The following is a 24,349-nucleotide window of genomic DNA, read 5'->3' as shown; positions in this document are numbered from 1 at the left end:
TCCAAGTAACTGGCTTGGTACACTGTTGCTAACTGATTCTCAGATGATCCACAGCCGGCATCGCCAAAGAAAAATCCTGGGTGGAAGAACAGGTGGAAAGGGGAGATGTAAAGATACCACATCCTGTGATGGTTTGTTCAAGCTATTTCTTACTCAAATAGGGGCAATGTAGACAGCAGTGAGAGCCAGTCACTTGAATTATCAGTCACATCTGCTTTTAGGGACATTCCTTCCATCTTCTTTTCACTCCAGCCACTTTTACAGATGATTTTACTTTGGGCAGTATGTCAGCCTCATGTCCATTATGTTTTTGTTTTTGCTTTTGTTTTTGCTTTTTTTTAGCAAATAACTGTGTGCTAAAATTTTATGTAGGTATAATAAATCTATGAATATAGTTTATACATACACACATTAATTCAACTATTTAAATCAGTGACACATAACTAACCATGCACATGAGCTATATCCTTACAGCATCCTTGAGGCATAAATGGAAGTCTTCCAAAATGTGTGGGTCCAGTAATAACGGGACCTCCAGAGAGGATATTTTATCTAAAACCCCTCTCTAACACATTATCTGTTCCCAAATACCAGAAACGTTTTATTTTTCCTTTATGAGAATGAATACTTCATCTAAATGGATTTTAAATAATGAAATGAGTTTTCCCATCCCATCAAATTTAACTTATTTTTATTTCAAGATAATTAAAATGAACAGTTTTAGAGTTTCAGAGTATTGTAGAAGGGTGTATTTATTAAGAAGTGTCTCAGGTTGCACATATTCAAGGGAGACCACTCAATGTTTTAGCAAAAACATAATTCAAATATTCTGGAAATAATTTACGATGATCTCTCAAAATTCACATTCTCCCTTCTCCTTGGCCATTTTGCAGTTGGGTAGGACTGTGTGACTAGTTCTAGACAATGAACTGTGAACAATGAGCTTCTCTTCTCAAAGAGAAACATTTCTGTGCCAGTGTAGATACTCCAGATCTATCTATGCTCTCTGGCATGGCAACCCATGATGACTGAGATGGTGGCTTCTTCACCAACCTTGTTTTTTTAGTGGCGGTGATTGGCAGAACCTTCTACTGATCAGTAAGAATTAACATTTATGGTTTTAGTCACAATGATTTGGTAATGTTTACTAGCACAGAATACTCAGCCTACTATAATTTAAGTGTGTGTATGTGTATGCATGTGTGTGTATCTATATATTTATTTTAAAAATCTAATCAATATATATTTGATGTATATAATCTAATACATATACATTCATATGGTTTTATTAATTCCAGAAGAATTTTATGTGAACGAATTTGAGGCTATTCTATCCAGCACATTTTATGTCTTGTTATTTAAAAATTGTTGAGTTAACATCATTCTCAAAATAACTAACTGAAGAAAGACTCAAAAAGCAGATTCTAGAGGTGTCTGGATAGCTCAGTCATTAAGTGTCTGCATTTGGCTCACGTTGTGATCTCAGGGTCCTGGGATTGAGCCCTGCATCTGTCTCCTTGCTCCGTGGAAAGCCTGCTTCTCCTTCTCCCACTCCCCCTGCTTGTGTTCCCTCTCTTGCTGTCTCTCTGTCAAATAAATAAATAAAGTCTTAAAAAAAAAAAGCAGATTCTACTTGCATTATTTGTCATTAACAATTTTAAGGCTATGTACAGCAGTTTTAGATCTACATGGAGTCTAAGAAAGATATGTAGATCTGTACATATAGGCTATGTAAGAAATAATTGGAAACATGTATAATAGTCTTTCTTAAGAAAATGATATATTTGTTTCACATTGTCACAGTGATACAACATAAACTAATATATATTTTTTTTAAGATTTATTTATTAGGGAGAGAGAGCTCATGAGTCAGGGGAGGGGCAGAGGGAGAGGGAGAGAGAGAATACCCAGCAGACTCCTTGCTTAGCAGGGAGCCTTACGCAGTGCTCAATCCCATGACCCCAAGATCATGACCTGAGTTGAAATCAAGAGTGGGATGCTCAACTGACTGAGCCACCCAGGCACCCCAAAAATAATATGTTTTATATAACAGACATATATTATACAAATATGCTCTAGAAATACTGTATACAAATATGGAGGAATCCTTTATAACTCTTACTGCCCCCTGCTGGGGGGTTTCTTTTTCAGTTTAATACAATATAAATGGAGGCATGACAGTCCTAGAAGCAGAATTTATGAAAAACTGGATTGTTTTGAAAAAGGGGGGAAATGATAGAAGGTGATGAGTTGTACTTCAGGAAATTCTAGGAAGAAGAATAAGAGCAAACAGAGAGGAGAATTCCCGGGCTAGCAACACAGAAAGAAGCACTAGGGGAAAAATATCTATTGAAATCATATAAATTTTACATCATGTTAGTCATGAAGACTCTCTGATCTTTCTGCAGGAATCTTTGGAAAAATCTTATTTACCAAAAGCCAAATGATCAAACCCTGACTGATTGAATTTCTTACACAAAATGCTGAAGATGCCATAGCCTATTACTAATTTACCGATGGATGACTTTTTACTATGCCCTGGTTTAACCTGAAAAATGTCTATAGAAGGGGGAATTAATTAGAAAAAATCAAATAGCCACACTTTATCCACAGATTCCATTTGTGTGCACTAAATCTGCATGGAGATAAAACAATTCTAAAAGCACTAGAAGGAGTGGTTGATGGTCAACACTTACTGCGAGAACAATCTGGAGGGAACTATGAGCCACTTCTATGTACTGGTACTCCAGAAAACACCCTGAGACCGTGATGTAACGATGGTCTTCTGGGGCCCAGTCTGGTGCAGGTGTCACTGATGTTACTGTACATCCTGGTCCATTCTCCATCCACCAAGATCGGTGCATTGAAATATTAAAAGTCAGGATAAGGTCTGTTTCCTGCAAGAAGTCAATTTATAAGGATGAGAATTACTTTACAAATGTTAGTCAGCTTATTTTAAGGGACTGACTTGGTGTTTTCCAATTGGAAATGTGTTTTTTCCCCCCTCCCCTTACCCTATTTTATGGACAGAAAGGAAATATCCCAAGTAAACTATTAGTTCCACTTGAAAGTTATGTGTCTATAGATTCCATTTATGAGGTTTGCCTGACTACAACATAAATAAAAATATTTATTGGTAAAATTATCAATGACTGACATTAATTGTAACATTGAAGAGTTCTTACTCATGGGGACTTATAAATATTACAAAAGGAGTGATTTAAACTATTTTAAAACGTGAAGTTCATCTTATTTTAAATCAGCTACTTTTTCAATCTCAGAATATTTACCTTATATACATTTAAATATTAAAGTTGTACTTCAATTTGGCAAAATTTAATATAATGTGGCTAAAACTAAAATTTGTAAGAACTTTACTTAATAAAACATATCATTATTTGGTCAAAATGTTTCTTAGGAAATATTAGCAAATTCTTCCAGAGTAGAGATAATAAGTCAACAACCCTTTCATTGAAGTTCAGCATGTTAGGTAATTAATGGAATAGGAGGTAAATTTCTGTACTTAGAGAGTTTATAATTACATACACAAGCAGGTAGACACATGTTGTCTTACAGAAAGAGAATGACTGAAAGAAATTGGCAAACACATTCTGCTACACAGTAAGTCAAGGGAAGATGAGTCCTAACAGAGAGGGTCAGTGGTAGAAAATAAAATTATTTCACTCTCAGGATAGTGCTACAAGGTAATAAATACCAACTATTTTTACTCCAAAATGAGATGTTGGGTTAACTAAGAAGATCCTGCATAGACAATATCATAAATCAGGTTTTGTGACCTTGAACACTCACTCACACAGAATGCCTGAAAAAGTTCAGCTGAAGTGGTCAGGGGATTTGGAGATTGGAAGGATGATTCCTCTGGAGTGAACTATGGTATGAGTCACATGATCTCCAGGGAGGGAGCAAGTTAATCCTCTTTCTTTCCAGCCTATTGGCAAAGGCTTCAAAGCACCTCTTGCAACCGGGAGGTAGAGCAGACTAGTTTCTGACTCAGGCCGGATACATTTTAAAGAAAGCCTGTGGGTAGAGCTACCTGCAAATGGCCAAACAAAATGTTTCTACACTTTTTGATTACATTTATTGGTTTTTGAATGTTGAACCAGGCTTGCATATCTGACACAAATTCCTCTTGGTGTGGTGTGTACTTCTTTTCACACATCATTGGATTCATTTTGCTAGTATTTTTTTGAGGATATTTCCATCTGTATTGTAAGAGGTATTGATCTGTACTTTTCATTTCCTGTAATGTCTGTGTCTGATTTTGATATTAGGTTAATACGTGCTTCTTTGGAATGAGTAAGAAAGTTTTCATCTGCTTCTATCTTCTGGAAGAGATTGTAGAAAATTGGTATGATTTCTTAAATGTTTGGTAGATTTACCAGTGAACCCATTGGGTCTGATATTTTCTGTTTTGGAAAGTTGTTTATTACTGATTCAATTTCTTTAATAGATATAGGCCTATTAAAATTGTCTATTACTTCTCATGTGAGTTTTGGTAGATTGTGTCTTTGAAGGAATTTGCCTAGGTTATCTAGGTTATTAAATTTGTGGTCATAGAGTTGTTAGTAACATTCCTTTATTATCCATCCGATGTTCATGGGATCTGTAATGATGACCCCTCTTCCATTTCTGATATTAGTAATTTGTTTCTTCTCTAATTTTTTCTTATTGTGGCTAAAGTCTTATCAATTTTATTGATCTTAAAGAATCCGCTTTTGACTTAATAGATTTTCTCTATTGTTTTCTTGTTTTGAATTTTATTTCTGCTCTGATTTTTATTATTTCTTTTCTTTCTGTTTACTTCGGATTTAATTTGCCTTGCTTTCCTTAAGATAGAAGCTTAGTTACTGATTTTAAATCTTTCTTCTTTTCCAACAGAAGCATTTAATTCTACAAATTTCCTTCTAAACACTGCTTTCATTGCATTGCATAGTTTGATATGTTGTATTTTCATTTAATTTATTTGAAATAAGTTTTAGCTTCTCTTGAGATTTTTTTATGATCCATGTGTTATTTAGAAATATACCTTTAATTACCAAGTGCATGGGGATTTTCCAGTTTTCAGTTGTTGATTTCTTTACACTTTTGTGGCATATTTTTCACTATCTTTCTGTACTGTTTCTATCACTAATTCTTTTTTAAACTGACCAACAGAACTATAAAAACACATTCAATATTAATTGAATTGGTTTAAAGTGTACATGATCTAACACTTTAAACCAATCAATTCCTTCTTTGTCTGTTTTTTCCTGGAGATATCTGAACTGGAATCTCACAGTCTTCTTCTCTCATCAGTCTCTATGCAACTGATGCATAAATTTGGACATGGGACTTCACTTAATATCATTAGTTCTCTCTTACATTGGATCCCCAGTTTCCTATATTTGACTAAGATGACCTTAACATTCCCCTCAGTTTGACTAAACAGGTTTCTTCCTGAGTATAGACCTTGACTACACTTTCTTTAGAGCATTTTCTTTAGAAAACTTGCAATTATAAATTCTTCCTTTGTTCCTTCAAGATGTAAATTTTATAAAACTCAGGAATGTCTTTCTCAAGTCCCTGGTAGCCATTTCTTTGAAATATAATTGTCAAGAAAGATAACATCAATATCTCTCAGTCTCTGTGGATGGGTAGAAGTCTAACTGTGAGAAGCAAAAATTAACAAACACAGATGACCTAATCACATTGACTAACCTCCCCAACAATGTCCTCAAGTACTTTTCCATTAGCTCAGCCCAGCATTTACAAATCCTCCCAACTTTTGTTTCAGTGGAATTGAGTTTAAGTTCTCTCCCCTGTAACAGTCATAAATAAAATTTCTTGCCTGTTTAACTTGGCCTCTCTCACCTCTCTCTTCCTTACTATGGTAGTTAGAAAAACCAGTCTTTCCATTTTTAACAATTGTTCAATGCAATTTTTCTTAACAGCTCTCATGTCTCTTTCTAGGTTTTTTCCCTTGCTTTGCAGAGTACAAAATTCATTAGTTTCCTAAGAATAGGTGAGTGATGTTAAGCCTTATGTGTTTTCAGTCAGCTTTTATATTAATCGGTATTTTGGGTGGATATATGCTTCTTTGTTGAAGATGATTTCCTCTCAGAGTGGGTGAATATTTCTCCATTATCTTCTGGTTTCTTTTATAACAGTTAAGAATCCTGATTCCATTTTGTTTCCTGCAATTTTTTATGTAACTGTTTTCTTTTTTCTGATCTCTTACATTATTTTGTTTTCAATAGTGAAATATTTCAAAAATATTGAAAAATGCAGAGGGTCTTACAGCAATATCTTTATACCCATCACTCAATCTCATTAAATCTTATGTTATATTTGCTTGTTGTCTTTCTTTTAATAAGATTTTATACATAAAAATAATGCTGCCTCTGTGCTCCTCTTAAATATTATTTCCTTCTTTCCTTCTCCATAGATAATTACTATCATGATTTTGGATTAATACTCTCATGAAAGTTCTTTATAGTTTTACTAAATCTTTACATATTCATTAATAATATAAAATATTGTTTTAAGTCTTAAAATGTGCATATTCACTCATGTGGAACCTAAAAAACCAAAACAAATGAATAAAAAAACAAACAAAAATTAGAATCAGACTTGTACATACAGAGGACTGATGGTTGCCAGAGGGGAGGTGGATGGGTAGGGTGGGCAAATGGGCAAAGGCGAGTGGGAGATACAGGCTTCCAGTTATGGAGTGAATAAGTCATGGGAGTAAAAGGAAAATACAGGTTATATAATCAATGGTATGGTAATAGTGTATGGTGACAGATTAGCTGCCCTTGTGAACACAGCATAATGTGTAGACATGTTGAATCACTATATTGTACCCCTGAAACTAATTTTTTTTTTTAATCTTTATTTATTTGATAGAGAGAGATCACAAGTAAGCAGAGAGCCAGGCAGAGAGAGAGAGGGGAAGCAGGCTCCCCGGTGAGCAGAGAGCCCGATGTGGGGCTTGATCCCAGGACCCTGAGATCATGACCTGAGCTGAAGGCAGAGGCTTAACCCACTGAGCCACCCAGGTGCACTGTTAGTCAGACATTTGACTTCCAGGATTAACCTCTTACATTCTTATCTTTTCTTCCCCATTGTTCATATCTTTACCAACTCCTTACAGTGTTATACTGAATTATATATTTTATTTTTAATATTTTGAATTTTAGGAGTTAATTATTGCCTTTGTATACCTAATATTTTTTAATTGTTTCTGATTTTTCTTAGTTTTCTGATTTATTTTTTTAATTGTGTTTTTCACATCAGTTTTGTTTTATCTGAGTTAATTATTTTTACTAAATAATTAAGTTGATAAATTAGTAAATATTAATAAAATAATTATCAAGCATCTACTATGTGCTATATGCAACATTCCTGCTTTTATAAGTGTTCATCATGCAGTAGGGAAAATGGACAACAAATACATAAATATATAAAAATATCAGCATAGCAATGTAGTGATCTGAAGGGGCACATGCTCCTCAATGTTTATAGCAGCAATGTCCATAATAGCCAAACTATGGAAAGAGCCTAGATGTCCACCAACAGATGAATGAATAAAAAAGTTATGGTACATATATATGTATATGTTGGAATATTATGCAGCCATCGAAAAAATGAAATCTTGCCATTTAAAAGGATGTGAATGGATAGAGGGTATTATTGTAGGCAAAACAAGTCAATCAGAGAGGGACAATTATCATATAATCTCCCTGATTTCCTCAAATCAGAAGATTTGAGGGGAAGATCATAGGGGAAGAGAGGGAAAAATGAAATAAGACAAAACCAGAGAGGGAGACAAATCTTAAGAGACTCTTGGTCTCAGGAAACAAACTGAGGGTTGTTGGAGTGGAGGAGAGTGGGAGGAACGGGGTGGCTGGGGGATGGACATTGGGAGGGTATGTGCTATGGTGAGTGCTGTGAATTGTGTAAGACTGATGAATCACAGACCTATACCCCTGAAACAAATAATACAATATATGTTAATAAAACAAAAACAACAACAAAAAACATTTAACATGATCATCTAAAACTGAAAAAAAAAAAATCAGTGTAGCAATTAACATATTAACATATGTAGCAATTAACATATAAAATAAATTCAGTAGAGAAATAGGATAACTGAGGGTTGAGTCATGGGGAAGTGTAATGCTATTTAATTATAATGGTAAAAAAAACCTGTCCTATTATTTTGTGTTAAGAGAGTCCTGAATGGGGTGTCTGGTTGGCTCAGTCAGTTAAGTGTCAACCTTGGCTTAGGTTATGATCCCAGGGTCCTGGGATGGAGTACAGCATTGACATCAGTCTCCCTGCTTAGTGGGGAGTCTGCTTTGCCCTTTGCCCCTCGCCCACCCGCTTCCCCCTGCTTGTCCTCTCTCTCAAATAAATAAATATAATCTTTAAAAAGAGAGAGAGAGAGAGAGTCCTGAAAGAAGTGTAGGAGTGAATAGAGCAAAGATGGGGAAGGGCATTCCCAGCAGAGGGAAGAGCTGGTAGGAATGCCATGAAGATTTTTTTGTTACATTTAACTTTGTCTCTGACTTTCTGTTGGGAGTCTTTCCTTAAAAGTCTGAGTATCCCTGGTTGTTCTTTCATATCCAAGAGGAGAACGTTTAAAGCTTGAGTGGCAGTTATTTTGTATTAGTGGGTTAGTCAGCTAGTGTTCTTCTCATAGATGACTGGGCAGTGCCTTCCAAATTCTAGATCTGTATGGAGCTGTAGGACTTTGTTCTCGGTCTTCCGGTCTACTAATGGGGTACGGTAGACACCACCCCACAGAATGCTTTGGCTGAACTGGAAGGAGTTGCTGGTTTTGATACATTGTATGCACTTTTTTTTTTTCAGTATACAGTCTCTAAGTTAATCCTCATGTGTTCAGAAATTTAGCCCATGTTTACCTTTGTCTCAAGAGTCTCACTTGTCCAGAGGAGAAGCCTAACTGTATAAATTAAAGGAAGAACCTGGGGCAGTCTAATTTCTCCTTGAATAGGTTATTCAGTCCATTCCCATTCTCAGTCCTGTGCCTCACACACTGCTTCCTTCTAAATCCTGTCTTTAGAAGGGCTTTATAGGTCAAATCTGTACATTGGAGCCTTTCTCCATATTTTTATAAACTTTAGGTTTTTCTACTCTGCTAAGTCACTTGCCAATCCTCCATCTATTTTCTATCTTATGAAAAATGTTTATAATTTCTGTCCTTTTCCCCCCTCTCCTATTCTCTTTTACTGTTAGTTTATAATTTTTTATTCTTTAATATCACTATAGAGGAATTTAGGGATAAAATGTAAGTAAGTGGATATCTTCAACCAGCAATCATTAACTGTAAGATTCCTGGCATTATCTTATATTCTCATTTATTTTCCTGTAGACATTTAAACAAAAAACTTTGCTTTTGATATGCATGTGTGAATTATTTTAACCACAAAATATAAATTCCTTGCTGTAAAACAGACAATAGAAAGGTCTTGAAGTTCTTTTAATGCAACAGAACTTTCTGTGTAATCTGCTCCATGCATAATCAATAGGGTATTTAATTCCCATGTATTTTGTTAAGTTTGAGCTCAAAATTATAAGAACTTTTGAGACAATGAACAAGTCTTGATAGCACAAAATAAGAGAGAAAACTGTAAACCAAATCTTGTGAATTCTACATGGATTCATATTGAAAAACATGCAGAATGGTCTCATGATTGTAAGAATTTAAAAGTTTTAAATCTAAAAAGTTTCATAATTATATGTTCAGATCAGTATAATAACAAAAGCCCCCTTTGTATCAATAGATTTATTCATTTCTCTTAGTAAGTCTCCAAAAAGTTCAGATTGAAGGACCCCATTATCGGTCATGCCAATTTTCAAAATAACAGGGTCTGATGTGTTACAGGAAAGCTGTTATTAGCACTAAAAATTTGTTTCTGACAGGGGCTATATGCATTCAGGTCAACACAAGAACCCTAACTGCTCAACAAATAATAAGCATTTGATTAAAAAAAAAAAAAAAAGAAAAAAGCTTGACAAGCAAATGAGAAAAAGATACTAGTAACATCTCAAAATTTCAATAAAAGGCTAAAATTTACTTTCACAGTTTTATGGCATTTGAAGAAGAGCATACACACATGTATCTGTTCCAAGAGTAAGCAATGGAGAATCTATCACAGAGATTCGAAGGTGGAGAGTGGGAGAGAAATTTTGAGTTCAGTTAAAACAGAAATGTTTTCTTAAATTCTTGGAGTTTTCTATGACTTAGTTCTTTTGGAATAATAATATTGAAAATGGATACTCTCTCATTTCTAGACTGCTTAGTCACTATCAGAAAGGCTAGAACCTGTACTTTATAATAAGGCAATTAGGTTACAGTTAGCAGCATAGTTGGTAACACACATTAAATTATTCATATATTATAGGCAAAGCCATAAAGATGTGAAGTGATAGAAGATGTGATCCCTAACATTATGGAGCTTATTGTCTCTTTTCAAGGACCAGGTGTGAAGATGAAATGTAGCAATATAGGGAAGCATTTGGTAAGTACCTGAACATAGGTGTGGACAGTCTATGCACAGGACTTTGGAGGGTGTACTGCCTACAGGTAGCAGTGGACCAGTACTCTGGTGGGACAGCCTCCAAGAGACGGAAACTCTATCTGGGGCCAGAAAAAGGGCCAGACTTAGAGAGGCTCACGGACTGGGGAGAGGGGGGGAAGACCGTGTTATGTAGGGGGCCTAAATAATCAAAATTGCAGAGCTGAGTATTTGTCTATTTAAGAACTTGATTATTTAAGTGGCCTTAATTTTATGAGGTGAGAGTTTGTGAGAAGAAGCAGTATAAAATGGCTTTGAGAAGATCATGATTTGGGGCTGGATTGAGCAGGGACTTAAATGCCAGAATAACATCCTGGCTTATTGAAAGATTTTTGATCAACAGCAGGGTGTGGGCACAGTCAAACCTGAACCAAGAGGAGTTGCAGTAAATGTTAGTCTGCTGTGGGATTGGGGTGGGGCAGTGCAGGAAGCACGATGGAGACCAGTACGGGCGCTGTTTTAAGCAATAGTCATTATGAAGGCAATGAATGACTACTCATGCTATAAAATTCAAATGCTTGAACTTATTCACCCCAGACTACTGTCCTGAGTTCTTCAAGGGTCGAGGGAGACAGGATCTAAACTGCTGTTTTCAGCAGTCAGAGGAAGATTGGGAACAAGTCAGCATCCTCCTCTCCTTATTTTAAAACATGCTTCTGGTGATGATATTAGAGGAATGTCAGCAAGCATATTTAATGGAAAGAAGCAAATTTTAACAACAAAAATGTTCTGGGAGGTCAAAATAAATTAACGAAAGCATGTGCGTTTAGGGACACCTGGGTGGGTCAGTTGGTTAGGCGTCCTACTTTTGATTTCAGCTTAGGTCATGATCTCAGGTTCTGAGATTGAGCCCTGAGAGAGTTCCCTGCTTGAGATTCTCTCTCTATGCTTCCCTCTGCTCTTTCTCACTTTCTCAAAAAAAAAAGCATACATATTTAGTTGTAAGGACTCAGAGAAGTAGTTAGGAAACCTTGGGGTTGAATGATATTCTGTATTAGCCTATGATGCAGGAGCTGGAATAGTGGGGAAGGTTATATTTGACACCAAGAGTCACTTCTTTTCAATGAACTCTTATTTATTTACAGGCAATATATATTGGATTACAGTTTAAAATAACACCAGAAAGCATCATTCTATATCTTATTGCCAATATCTACATATTGATACCAATTCATAAGAAACATTGAAAAATTCTTAAAAATTATCATCAACTATGGTTTGTTTCCTCCTGGTGAACTTAATATTCTAGCCCTAAATATAGCCCTGTTTTTTTGTTAGGATATGCCTAGATCTATGCAAATCTACATATAAAAACCCCAATGCTAAATTTATCTTGGTAACATATGAAAATCAGTGACAGCAAATTATATTGTTCAAGATGCCAAGGAGAAGAAGCTGAGCAAATATAGATTTGAGAAGATGAGAAAAATTACAAATGCGTTTTATTTAACAGGTTGAATGAATGTTGCATATGTAGGAATGCAGCCCAGAACATAAGGAAGTTCCTATCTAACAACTCCAAAATCCAAAAATGTGATTCATCCTGCTATAAGATGAACTTAAGGGAAGTAGATGGGGCATCAAATATACATCTGTGCCCTTACTTTCTTTTAGAATCTTCAACTATGGACAACTTTGGGATTTGGATGATTGCGGATCATAATTCAATATAACACCATAGCTGGTGTTGACCCAATTCCTAGTTCTTATCATTAATTATTCAAGAAAAGATTTTTACAAATATTTCTCTGAGTGTGGAAAACATTATATCATTGCTCTAAAAACAGATGAGGGAAGTCTGATGGAATTCGGGTTGTTAAAATTCAGATTTTAAACACAAAATGTGTTTCTTCCCACTACATGGAAAGATTCACTAAAGATTTAATATACAATGTTTAAATTTCATTTGCTATTACATATTCTTGACTGAAACAGGTTTCTTATGTCTGTGGTCCAAAAAGGCCATTATTTCACTTTTCCAAATCTTATCCTGACTGCCTTCTTAGTCCAGATAAATGTTTTATGTTACCTCACAATGGGTCTGCACTTTCTGCATTTTGAGCATTGCTGCAAAAATCACATTTTAATAAAATCCTCCTCAATACCTCCTATTAACATCCTGTATATCTCTCTGCATTTAAATTAATACTCTGAGCTACTCCTTCTAAGAAGCTTTTCCTGATTAACTTCATTCTCTTTTCAGCACCACAATGTTATACCTAGTACTTCTTTGTATAGGTACATGAATAGCAATACTATCTTGGTTAATTGCTTTCTTCTTATGGGTAAAGGAGGACATGAAGCCCCAAGTACAATCACTGTTCCTTCTAAAAAAAAATCCACATTAACTCTCAGATGAAGAAGAAAGTTTGCATCTGAACTATAGAGAATTTTGTTCTAAGGTGATCTTTGTAATGTTCTGAAAGAGAAGCGAGGTGAGGGGGGAGAAGGAAAGGGAAAGAAAAGATGGACGGGAAAAATAATACAATAAGGAAGCCTGTGTTAATGTTAAAGTTAATTGAACCTCCAGGCTCGAAAGTCCTAATTTTTTTTTTTTTTTTTTTTTAACTTTCTAAAGTTAGGACTCATCAGCTATGAGTACGATCCAAGTTTGGCAAAATGAGTCTTCTCTCTCTCATACCGTTACTAGCAGATGCTAGAGGCAGAATTTTCTCAGCTGGTTACAGTAATGAAAGATCAACTTCTCACTGACTTCATAGTTTTCCATGTACTGAAACCTCTTCAGGCAGCTTTTCCTGCTGTTTTCTCACTTCCCGTTTGTTCCTTCCCTGCAGGTATCTTTTCCCATCTTGTGAGTGTTCCTTTCCTGTCTAAGAGCTTTGAACAGCGATCTGCATTCAGATTCACTCTAGGGGTTTAGGGAGGCAAGGAACAGGTTAGCTATTTAAAGAGAGGATGCTATTGCCATTTCAGCACTTGTCTGGAGGCCACCATTCCATTTGTTTATAAAGCACATTTCTGTGGATTTTTAATTGGCATGGAGGCACACAGGTGCTGATGATACTGAAGGCTTGGAAACATTTAAGGGACACTGAAATGTCCTTTAATAGTTCCCCACCAATACTGCCAGGCATTATCCCAACGAAGAGTGCAGTCCACCCCCAGTACTGACACTGTCATTTTCCCAAGGTCATGAGTTCTGACTTGGATAGCATCTGTGCTTGTCTCCACGGATTTTAGCTTGTCAAGGATTGAACTGGGAGTCTGATCTCACTTTGATCCATAGTTCAAAATGTCTCCATTAAATTTGATGCCAAAGATGCTAATAAAGTCTAATGTCCTTTTCTTTGTTCATTCTCTTGGAAGAGAACAGTTCATGAGATAATGACCAAAAGATGGTAGCAAGATAGAGAATGAGCCAAGTGTTAATGTTATTGATGATGGACTTCATGGTAATTTTTCAGTTACTGAGAATGACCATAATTGGAGATGAAATGAAATACTAATCAACAAAAATTTTCTCTATAAATCTTTTTATTTTGAAGCTGTGTATCTCCTTGTCCATTATGAATTCTGCAACTTATTGTTAAATTTGATGCCATACATACTGCAAAGAAGAAAGGAGGTAACGTTTATGTATTCATTATCTAGTATATGCTACAACAACATTTAAGAGGTAGGGATTACTATCCTTATTTAACAGAAGGAAAAAAAAAAGAGACTGTGTGCATTTATAACTCTATCAAGTTATTTTTTTTTTATTAAGGAAAAACTAGACTTCAAAACTGACTTTCTGCCTTTTCACTGGACCTCGTTGCCTCTTAAGAAAATTTTTTTGATCACCCAATAGATCATTGCCAAAACACCATACTTGGTATTCTTCAGGAGAATGTATTAGAATAAAAAATGGCAGACACATAATTCATACAACTTATTTCAAAAATTTCTAGATGCTGCTCAGAAACCTACTCAGCATTATGAGTAGACCTTGATGTGTCCTTTTAGGTGGTTTGTCAACTCTGATCCAAAATTCACTGTACCTTGCATTTATAGTAGAGTTATATTTGCCATGCATTTGGATGAAGAAGCTTTTAAAGATATTTTAGTTGTACTTTATCCTCATGAGAAAATTTTTTTTTTAAGTGGTAAGATTTGTTTCATGTCTTGTTTTATCCTGGCAAGTACATAGATCAATAATGCTTAGAATTTGTGGAGACAAATATAAATAAACCTCTAAGTCTAAATAAAACACCTTTAAATATGTATACCTATTTCATTTGGCTTGCTTCCAAAGTGCTCTTTGCAGCCTTTGTAACACACAAGGCCAAGAGGCTACTGGTGGAAAGGTCGCTGTCTAGAAGAAAAATATTAAAAAACAGAGAAAAATACTTGTCATCACGTTATAGAGAGAGAGAGCACTTAGTTTCTTAGTCTCCCTCAGGAAGAGAGGATATTCTCCCCAGAAGTGTAAGGGAAGACAGAATTAGAAGTTGGAGTCACAAATACGGGGAAAGAAAGAAACAGTTCAATCATTTTTGTGGCAGTGCTGGAGAGATGAGAGTGGAGCGGTAGTTCATTAGACACTAGTTCCTTCTAGAAATAGTGCCGATATTGCTGCAGCATCCCCCAAAACCTAGTTCTTTTTAAAGGACGTGCTTCCTTCCAACTTATTTATTGATGATTCTCTTCTTAAGCGGATCAAAAAATGACTTGAGAAGTCCTGTGAAAAGGAATACCTTAATAATTCTCCCTCCCAAAGTGGTTGTTCAGAGCCATAAGCCAAAGAGCCATTTAATTTATATACGTTAGCATGTCCAATATGAAATTGGAAATCACAGAGAAAAACACTGTGGTATCATTTTAAGTTGCAGGTAGATTTTGTTAAGTGACTTCAATAAAGGAATAGTAAAATGACCTGCAGTGAACATAAGGAACTGTTGACATCTAGCGTTCTCGTACACTTACGGGATCTTTATAGCTTTATGATCAGCCTCTTTGTTTTGGGCTTTATGTCTGAAAACAGACACTGATAAAACTGCCTCCTGACACTGTGCCCAGGGTGGTTGTGGGAACTAAAAATCAAGTCATGAGGAAACTTGGGAGGAATTTGGGTTGAATTATCTGGAAAAGAATGAGAAGGACCCTCATAATTGTCTTCAAATGGTTAAAGAAATATCAAAAGTCAGAGTGATAAGACTCATCATTTATAGCTAACTCCAGGGTGGCAGGCCAAGTTTCAAGCTGACGAATTTATCTGGAAGATAAGGCTGATCAGCCTCAACGGATTAGAAGTGCACCCAAATAGAATGGGTAGTGTTCTGTGTAATAAAGTTCTGTAGCTAGTGGTTTGCAAGCAAAGGATGGATGGCCCTTTAGGAGTGAGGGGCTGTACTCAAAACTTGTACAGTCTCTTTCCTCAGAATAAGTCTGTGATTATATGAATAGAGAAAAACTAAAGATCAACACATGATGTGATTTTCTGTTGCCTTGGTTTATTCGGGGCCACTTAAATGGACAGGGGAAGGTGAACTTCTGAAGTTCATGTGAAATGACTTAGAAAAATACACTATAATTTTAAGCCTACAAACGACTAGTTTATGCTCCACTGCTAAAAGTCTGCCTCCACTGACAACTACTCATTTTAGCTCTTAAATACTACACTATGCCGTATTTGACAATTGTTATATATAAATTCTCAGCATCAGGGCGCTTGGAGAATCTCTTTAACAGTATCAAAATCACTTAAACACTCTTGTGAAAAGGAGCAATTTTAATAAACTTTCACCAGTGGTTGCTCAGCTAGAATCAAGGGAATGACTTGAATTTACGCAACGAATCTGAAAAGATTCCTACAAAAATCCAAGAAACCTAAGAACTAAATCTAATTAGACTACTAAAAAAAATCACTTACTGTTATAGAAAATAGCCACATGATTTTGAGTAACTTCAAACTTCAAAAAATTCAGTCACAGAAGAACTGAAATTTACTGTGAATCCTAAGGCTAAACTCAAACCTGACATGTCTGACTCCTTTCACTCTAAAATCTAGTAATTAATTTTCCCTGGTGCTACATTGTCACTTAGCATGGGTTGAAGCTTTAGTTTTTATTAACTGTATAATTTGATTTCTCCCTCGTTGAGTCCATGTTAATCATTCTCCATAAAGAGAGATGTATGTGCCTGTCAGAGGTCACTGAGAATAAAAGGAAAGGAAAAAGTAAAAATATTTCATGTTCAGGAAAATTTTGAAAGAGCTCATGTAATTCATAGGAATCACTTTACCCACCCCCCAACCCTTTTTCTGGTCTAAATTATCCAGGTAATTATGTAATTACTCTACTCTGTTTGCCAGTAGAAACAGGGAGTTGAGATAGTGGGAAAAGTAAAAGACTGTGAATAAGAACATATGAGCTCCTGATCACGGGCATCATTCTCTATATTGCTTTTTCATTCAGTAATACAGAGGAGATAATGACCATCCCTTTCCAGGTAATTGAGTACTAGAGAAGTAAAATGGGAATTGTTACCTTTAATAAGGATGAATTTGCACTTAGGGGTAAAGCTCTGTAAGGTACTGAAATAATGAGATTTCTGAAGATCTGTAATAATTAACCATTTTCATCTGAAGAATCCTAACTTTGGCGATTAGTGCACAGTTCAGAACCCTTTCCCATCATCTTAAGATACTTCCCGCTATGGCATAGGACAGACTTGACTTACTTTTACATTATTATTTGCCCAGATCATGTACCCTGGCTTCTCCACTTTGTCACTTGGTCTGTATTCCTCCCCTGGACTCCTCTCCTCACTTCTGTTCAAGTGTAAGGAGACTACATTTGCCTGTGTATATCTCCAAACATAATATTGGCTTATTTACCTTGCTCTAGACCTTCTCTCTGCTCAAACCTAACACCTCAACCTCCGTACACAGAGCCACAGTACCTACGGGACATTTCTTCTGTGCTGCTTGTGCTCCTGCCTGTGTTTCCTGACATAACAATTGGCTTCGGATCCTGGGCCTTACAGTCCTTCTCTGCCAACTGCTTTTTTAGACCCAGTGCGCATCAGCATAAATCCTGGAGTCTAAATATATTCCATAACTAATCACTGGCATAAGTATCTCTTGACTATGACAAGCATCTAATAGAGCTTCTGAACTGAATTATTGAGTCAATAGATTTCATGTACATGTAATGAATGTATTGTGGTCATGTGAGCTCTCTATAACTTGGTTTAACATTTCTTTCTGACTGAAATGGATTTCTGGAAAATGTAACAGTTTTTGCGATATCTTAATGCCAGGAAAATTTTGATGTGTATCAGATTCAAACTGTAAACAAAGAGAGGCTAGAGGAATTGAATAAGAAACTTGAGTTCAATTAGATTAATGAATACAAGTAAGTATATCTTTACTTCTCTTAAGCTCCAGGGTACTTATTTTCCTCTTTGGTGGAAAGAGAAAACAATATTTCTCCTGTGAACATGGGTAAATTATTCCTTCCCATGGGCTAAAATAAGTAAGAAAAAAAAAATCTTGATACACTAGTTTTGGAGGACTTAACTTGAAATGGGAAATAGTACTAAGTATAAATTTTGGGGCTAGTAAATTCTGATAGAAATCATTTCAGAGTGTTCTGGAAGCAAATGATAAACTGCTTATCAGTGTCTGAGGAAAAAAGACCTAAAATTGCAAAAGTTAGTTTTGGGGGCAAAAGTCCTTTGAAAGTGGGAAGACTGTTCTGGTTCTGTCCTGGGCTTTTGACCCCCTCTCTTCTGTGAGATTGTTATACCCCTGAGGCTTACTTCTTAGACGAATGAATTAAGAAAAAATTAAAGGTACTTATTTCCCACTCTTTGGGTTTTCAGAGATGAGAAAGAATTTCCACTTCATCCCTCCTCAGGAAAAAAGGATGGAAGAAATAAACCTCCTACATCTCTCCTTCCTCGTAGCCTCATCACTTCCACAAAGAATGACTTATTTGGTGGATAACTTTGGAAAAAAGGTTGAGTATGCTCAGGTCAGTCACTTCTTCTCTTAGTTGGAGCCAGCTTATCTGCAGAATGCACAGGCTCTTTACAACCCCACAGGATGAAATTGGAGGCACATTCTATATTTTCTTTATATCAATATATATGTGGATTTTTTTAAAGACACATTCATATTTTATATTGTTGTCTTTCATAAAAATGTACAACTCCACTGAATTTCTACTTGGAAGCTGAATGATACCAGACTGGAGATTGAGGCATGGAAACAGGAGGCCCAAGGCAAATATTGGAGAGAAGTCTATACTATTCAAAGGTCCCATCATACCCACAGCCTGCTTTTGAGGAATGCTGAGTTGAGACCCCAAATCCCTGTCCATCACTAATTGGATAATGAATATAAACCTTATACTAGGTAAGGATCAACAGAACAAGTTAGATCCTGTCTCTTGCCCAGGTTGAACATAATACATTTAGATAAATTGAACTGTATGTCACTAAAATACCCATCTCCAAGTCATTTGTGGTATTCTGAATATGTCTCAGTTCCTGGAAACTGGAAAGTGCCTAACTATTTCATGAAAATTAACTAAGATTATAGTTCTTCAAAATAATGAAGGCCATCAATGTAGAGGATAGAATGATAAGTAGACATGATTATAGACTTCAAAGACTGTATAATCTGATACCCGGTCAATACAAGTAATTACATCATAACATAAAATGTGTCTATAACCTTAGCAAAGATAAAACAAACAAAAAAAAAAAACCCCACCACTTTTGAAGTTAAGGTCACATCCTATTGTGTTATGATGAAAGGCTTAATAGGGGAGTTGGTATTTTAACCAGACCTTATATGACAGAGAAGATTTAAGTAGGAAGAGATATAAGAGGGAATTGTGGGTGAAGGTACAAAGTGAACAAAAGAATTTAAAAAGGAAATATTTAAGAAATGATGAGTAGGTCTATGGAGCCACAGTGGATTGCTTTTGTATGTGTTTGTATGTGTATAAGCTAAATACATGTGATTATGTGAAAGTGTGCAGGCAAGAATGTGTGTGCAATTATGTGTGTATGTGTGTGTCTGCATGTGCCCCCTGGGACAATCACTGTGGGGTGGTTAGGCAGTGGAGTGGGGGGTGGCTAGAGGGAACATGAGAGTCATGGGGCACTAAAGCAGAAACAGCTGAGATGATGGAATACCTTGGAACCAACGGGGCATCCTTTTGACTCTACCACCCACAAGTACCCAGGACTTTTGCACAAGCTAGGGAGCTAGCTAGTGTGGGTGATTGAAGGTTTAGATTTGCATTGCACAAGGAAAGGTGAAGGATGGAGACACACATGTGCTGACAGCTTTACAGACATTATCTCATTTTATTCTCATTACAATCCTTTGGAGTGAATCTTCTTACATAGGGGGAGAGAGAACTGCCACCGAGCAATGAAGTGACTTGCTAAAGGATAAGTAGGACCTGGATGGAGCTCCTACTTGTCTTACTCCAAAGCTATTGGTTTCTCCCCAATATCAGAGACTTCCAAATTTTAATGGCTTGCATACTTTCTTCCTTGGTTTGTCTTATCATCACCCGTATTAGTCTCTTCTTATTTTTCTTGCTATTAACTTACACTTTAAATTTAAGTTGTAATTATTTATTTTGAACACAAAATTCATATCCTTATTTGATATGTTGGTCATACTTTTTTTAAATACAAATTTAGAATCCTTTTCTAACATAGAATCCTTTAGCTACCAAATAAGGCTAAGAAAAACTCAATCTCCCACTCCTCCCAACGATTCTGGACTGGCTTAGCTCTGAATGAAGACACAGGATTCGGTGGGCCAAACTAAGACTGTATTTTTAGTCTCTACTTCAGAGAAGTGCCTTGGAGCAAGGTACAACCTACACAGCTTTATGTAGTGGCCCTGAATATACCCATTAAAAACAAAACAAAACACCCTACTTGACTGTGTACCTTCACAAACAATCCAGCACTCTTTTGGAAATACTGCATTTCACAGAGTAACAGGCAGTCCATCAGTTGTCGGAATATCTATGAATTTGCCTTTTCGACTCCTATTTATGTATGGGAGCATTTAATGAGGCATGAATCATTTCACAGAATGGATTTCCTGGATGTTTAACGCATCTTTAGATGCATGTTAGATGGACAGATTTACACACGTGGATACTTCTTTGGTCCATGAATCTCCACTGTATAACGCTGATGATAACAGCACAGGTATCCCAGGACCTGCCCCTTGATATGATTAGGTCATGACTCCATGATTCATTTACTGCATATTTTATCATAAGTTTCAGTATTTCATCAATTCAGAGTTCTCAACATTCCCACAAACTCAGGAGGGAGGTTTTTGAATGGGACTTATGGAATCTGGCCCTTCACCTCTGCTTTTACCCTACTTACTGTATTCCTACTTAGTTCAGAACCTGGCAGTTACTTTCTCCTTAGATATTCATGCAAAAAGCATGTTTTTCAGTGGTAGCAAAAATAAAGTAAATCTGATTATGGTCATTACTTTTTAAAAATTATTTTTTTAATAAATTTTTTAAATTTTTAATAAACATAGAATGTATTATTAGCCCCAGGAGTACATGTCTGTGAATCGCCAGGTTTACACACTTCAAGCACTCACCATAGCACATACCCTCCCCAATGTTCATAACCCCACCACCCTCTCCCTACACCCCTCCCTCCAGTCCCCCTCAGTTTGTTTTGTGACATTAAGAGTCTCTCTTGGTTTGTCTCCCTCCCGATCCCATCTTGTTTCATTTATTCTTTTCCTACCCCCCTAGCCACCCGTTACATATGATCATTACTTTTTTTTTTTTTAATATTTTTACTTATTTGACAGACAGAGATCACAAGTAGGCAGAGAGGCAGGCAGAGAGAGAAGGAGGGGAAGCAGACTCCCAGGACTCTGGGATCATGACCTGAGCCAAAGGCAGAGGCTTTAAACCACTGAGCCACCCAGGCACCCCAATCATTACTTTTTTTTAAAGAAGACAATGTGTTACAATAGAGAAAGGAGACTTGGGGATAAAAGACACACTTTAGATCTGGCAGTTGATGGAAGTTTCTAACTGAGTAATCTTAGTGAGGTTAATTAACCTTTCTGTCTTCCTTTTTAAAATGTGGATAATACTTTTCAGGTTTTCCATGGGGCCAAAAACCATAAAGCATCTACGGCACAAAGTGGGTGCTCGATGAAAAGAATTTATTTTCTCTTTTCATAATAACTTTAAATTTGTTAAAAGTGAAGTGAGATAAGCTATTCAAGAGTGTTGAAAAATACTGTTGATGGGCCACTGGATCCTATCCAACTATTTGGTATCTGATTATCGAACTCACCGGCTATTTCCTGCTTGCTGTCATTTCAAGCAACGTCTCCTGCCCAGATAAAAAATAAAACAAAGGACTATGATTTCACATTCTTGAATCACAAGATCTAGTATTTTTCCTCCCTGGTCACTAGGGTCACGGCCCTGTGCTGAGGTGCATCAGATGTGGCGATGAGAACAACTTTGTTTAAGAACCTGGCATGTAATCAAGTCTCCTAAACAACTCCTGCCCGTACAGGTTAAGAAGATTTCTAAGAGAGGATATGTCCCAGGGAAAGAAAGAAATTACACTCAACTATGGCTTTGCGATTTATGTTTTAGACTCTTTGATGATTGTGTTTAGTTCCTAAGTGGAACGAAGGAAACTCTCGTGTCAGGAAGACAGAGGAGGCAAACGCAAATCAATATTGCAGAGGATGCTCAAGGAAATGACTTTTCTTCCTTCGTGGTATTTTTGATCTGTGAATGATGCATCTTAGCAATTTAACTCTCTTCCTTTAGAACAAAATAAACATCCAAAAACTGGATTTGAGAAAGCTAGAAGCGAAGATGGAAAATTTTAAGAAATTAAGCACTACAAACGAGCCAGCAGTTGTCTACCAAAATGACCCGGTGAGAACACACCATGGTGAATTTTATTTTATTTTATTTTATTTTTTTAAAGATTTTTATTTATTTGACAGACATCACAAGTAGGCAGAGAGGCAGGCAGAGAGAGGAGGAAGCAGGCTCCCCACTGAGCAGAGAGCCCCATGTGGAGCTCAATCCCCACCCTGAGATCATGACCCGAGCCAAAGGCAGAGGCTTTAACCCACTGAGCCACCCAGGCGCCCCTGGTGAATTTTATTTTTAATTAAATAACTTGTAACCATTTGCTCAAGTGATATTTTCAGATTCGAACCTCTAATTTTAACAGGTACCTACTCTGATTCAAGACAAACAAACCCACACCACAAATAGACTCGAACTTTTTGAGAACAACATATTGCCAGAATTAGGAGTCCTACTATAAAAAGTGTAATTCTGTTCACTGCTTTTGAGAAGGTGCAGAATAAATAATGTTCTGGTATCATTTGTAAAACTTTCCTCACAGTTGGGATTTTGAAAAAAAAATGAAGGTGTTCCAATGAGATCAAAAGGTTGAGTGAGCTTCTGCTAGATGTTTGCTGAACATTCTTTCACTCCAAACCATCCTGCCATCTCATGATAGGATAAGAAATTCAGCATTTAAGCATTGGAATTGAGCTCACTTTCTTCTCCCATTTGTGTATCCTTAGAGTCGTAAAACTACAAAGGACCTCAGAAATTATATTATTTGCTGGTAAGTAGCAGAGCTAGATGAGTGTCCCAAATGTCCTAAATCTTACTGTATCTTTTAAAACATTTTTATTCGTCTAGAATGGATAAACCGCACACTCTTGTCTTATTGATCTTATGGAGATCATCATGTAAGGAAAATGCTCTCCCTTTTTTCTTCCTTTCTTCAACATCTGGAGCAGGCTATGATTACTTTTATTGATCCCTTAGACTGATGTATGCATCTCACATAAGAGTCTAGGGAAGTTTTCTCTTTTCAAGAGGTTGTAATGGGGTGTCTGTTATTATTACCTGACTGACATCCCTTTCTCTTTTCTGATAATAGGAATCACCTTGCCCTGATGTTAAGTTGACTAATCACAGTACTTCATCCTCCTAAAACACAGTGATTTAGAAAAGGGAAAGGCCCTGTTTCAAGTAGGGACAATCAGCGTCCATTTTGGAGGACTGAAGCGAACCTCAGAGAAAGAATATGTCTCCTTCTGAGATTGAATATATTGACAACTGAGTAAGTCTGCAGAGGCCTGCTGGCTTCTCTCCTACCATAGCAGGGGGCAAGCCTGGGAGCGAAGCAGTAACACAGAAGAAAATGAGTCAGAAAAACAGTAGAAAAGGAAATACAAATTCCTGATGGATTCACCTCATTTGTGTCCTTAGATTCTGCTGATCCTGAAACGAGCACATCCTTAGATTTTCTAGTTCATGAGCTAATACCTTTCTTTTTTTTTCTCCCTATGCCAGCTTGAGTTGGGTTCTTATCACTTGAGTTTAAAAGAGTTTTGATACAATACTATTCTTTATTCACATCCTCAAATTTTCCACAGTTAACTGTACTTGTTATTAGGCACAGTCATCATTCTCTATAACTTTAAGATCTAAGAGACCCTGCCTCTTCTTTTCTACTTATAAAGTTCAGTAGTGAGTGTTGTGCCCTGAGGAATTACTTTTGGTCTTCTGTTGATAAGTCATACAGAGCTTCCTGTTCTCACAGCTGAATGTTCCCTTTCTCCACAGATGAGAAGTCCGTCCCACTCCTTCCCTTGCAGCCCACTCATGCATGTGACTAGCTGAAGAACGCTTCTGAAGTGAAAGCCCAGGATAAAATGACTAGAAGCT

General features: G+C 36.5%; 1 protein-coding gene across 1 annotated transcript in view; it reads right to left on the bottom strand.

Moving 5' to 3' along the window:
- LOC111147665 (sodium/potassium transporting ATPase interacting 2) overlaps positions 1-24,349 on the bottom strand; it is a 998,919-nt gene that overhangs the window by 161,489 nt on the left and 813,081 nt on the right. Inside the window, exon 4 of the mRNA XM_022503870.1 lies at positions 2,697-2,897. Within this exon, the coding sequence (XP_022359578.1) occupies positions 2,697-2,897 (201 nt within the window). The remainder of the gene's footprint in view (positions 1-2,696; positions 2,898-24,349) is intronic.

Source organism: Enhydra lutris, unplaced genomic scaffold (assembly GCF_002288905.1).
Source record: "Enhydra lutris kenyoni isolate GAN:26980312 unplaced genomic scaffold, ASM228890v2 scaffoldscaffold17, whole genome shotgun sequence".
Classification (NCBI taxonomy): domain Eukaryota; kingdom Metazoa; phylum Chordata; class Mammalia; order Carnivora; family Mustelidae; genus Enhydra; species Enhydra lutris.
The sequence above is the reverse complement of the archived record's forward strand: the minus strand, read 5'-3'. Positions and strand labels throughout refer to the sequence as shown.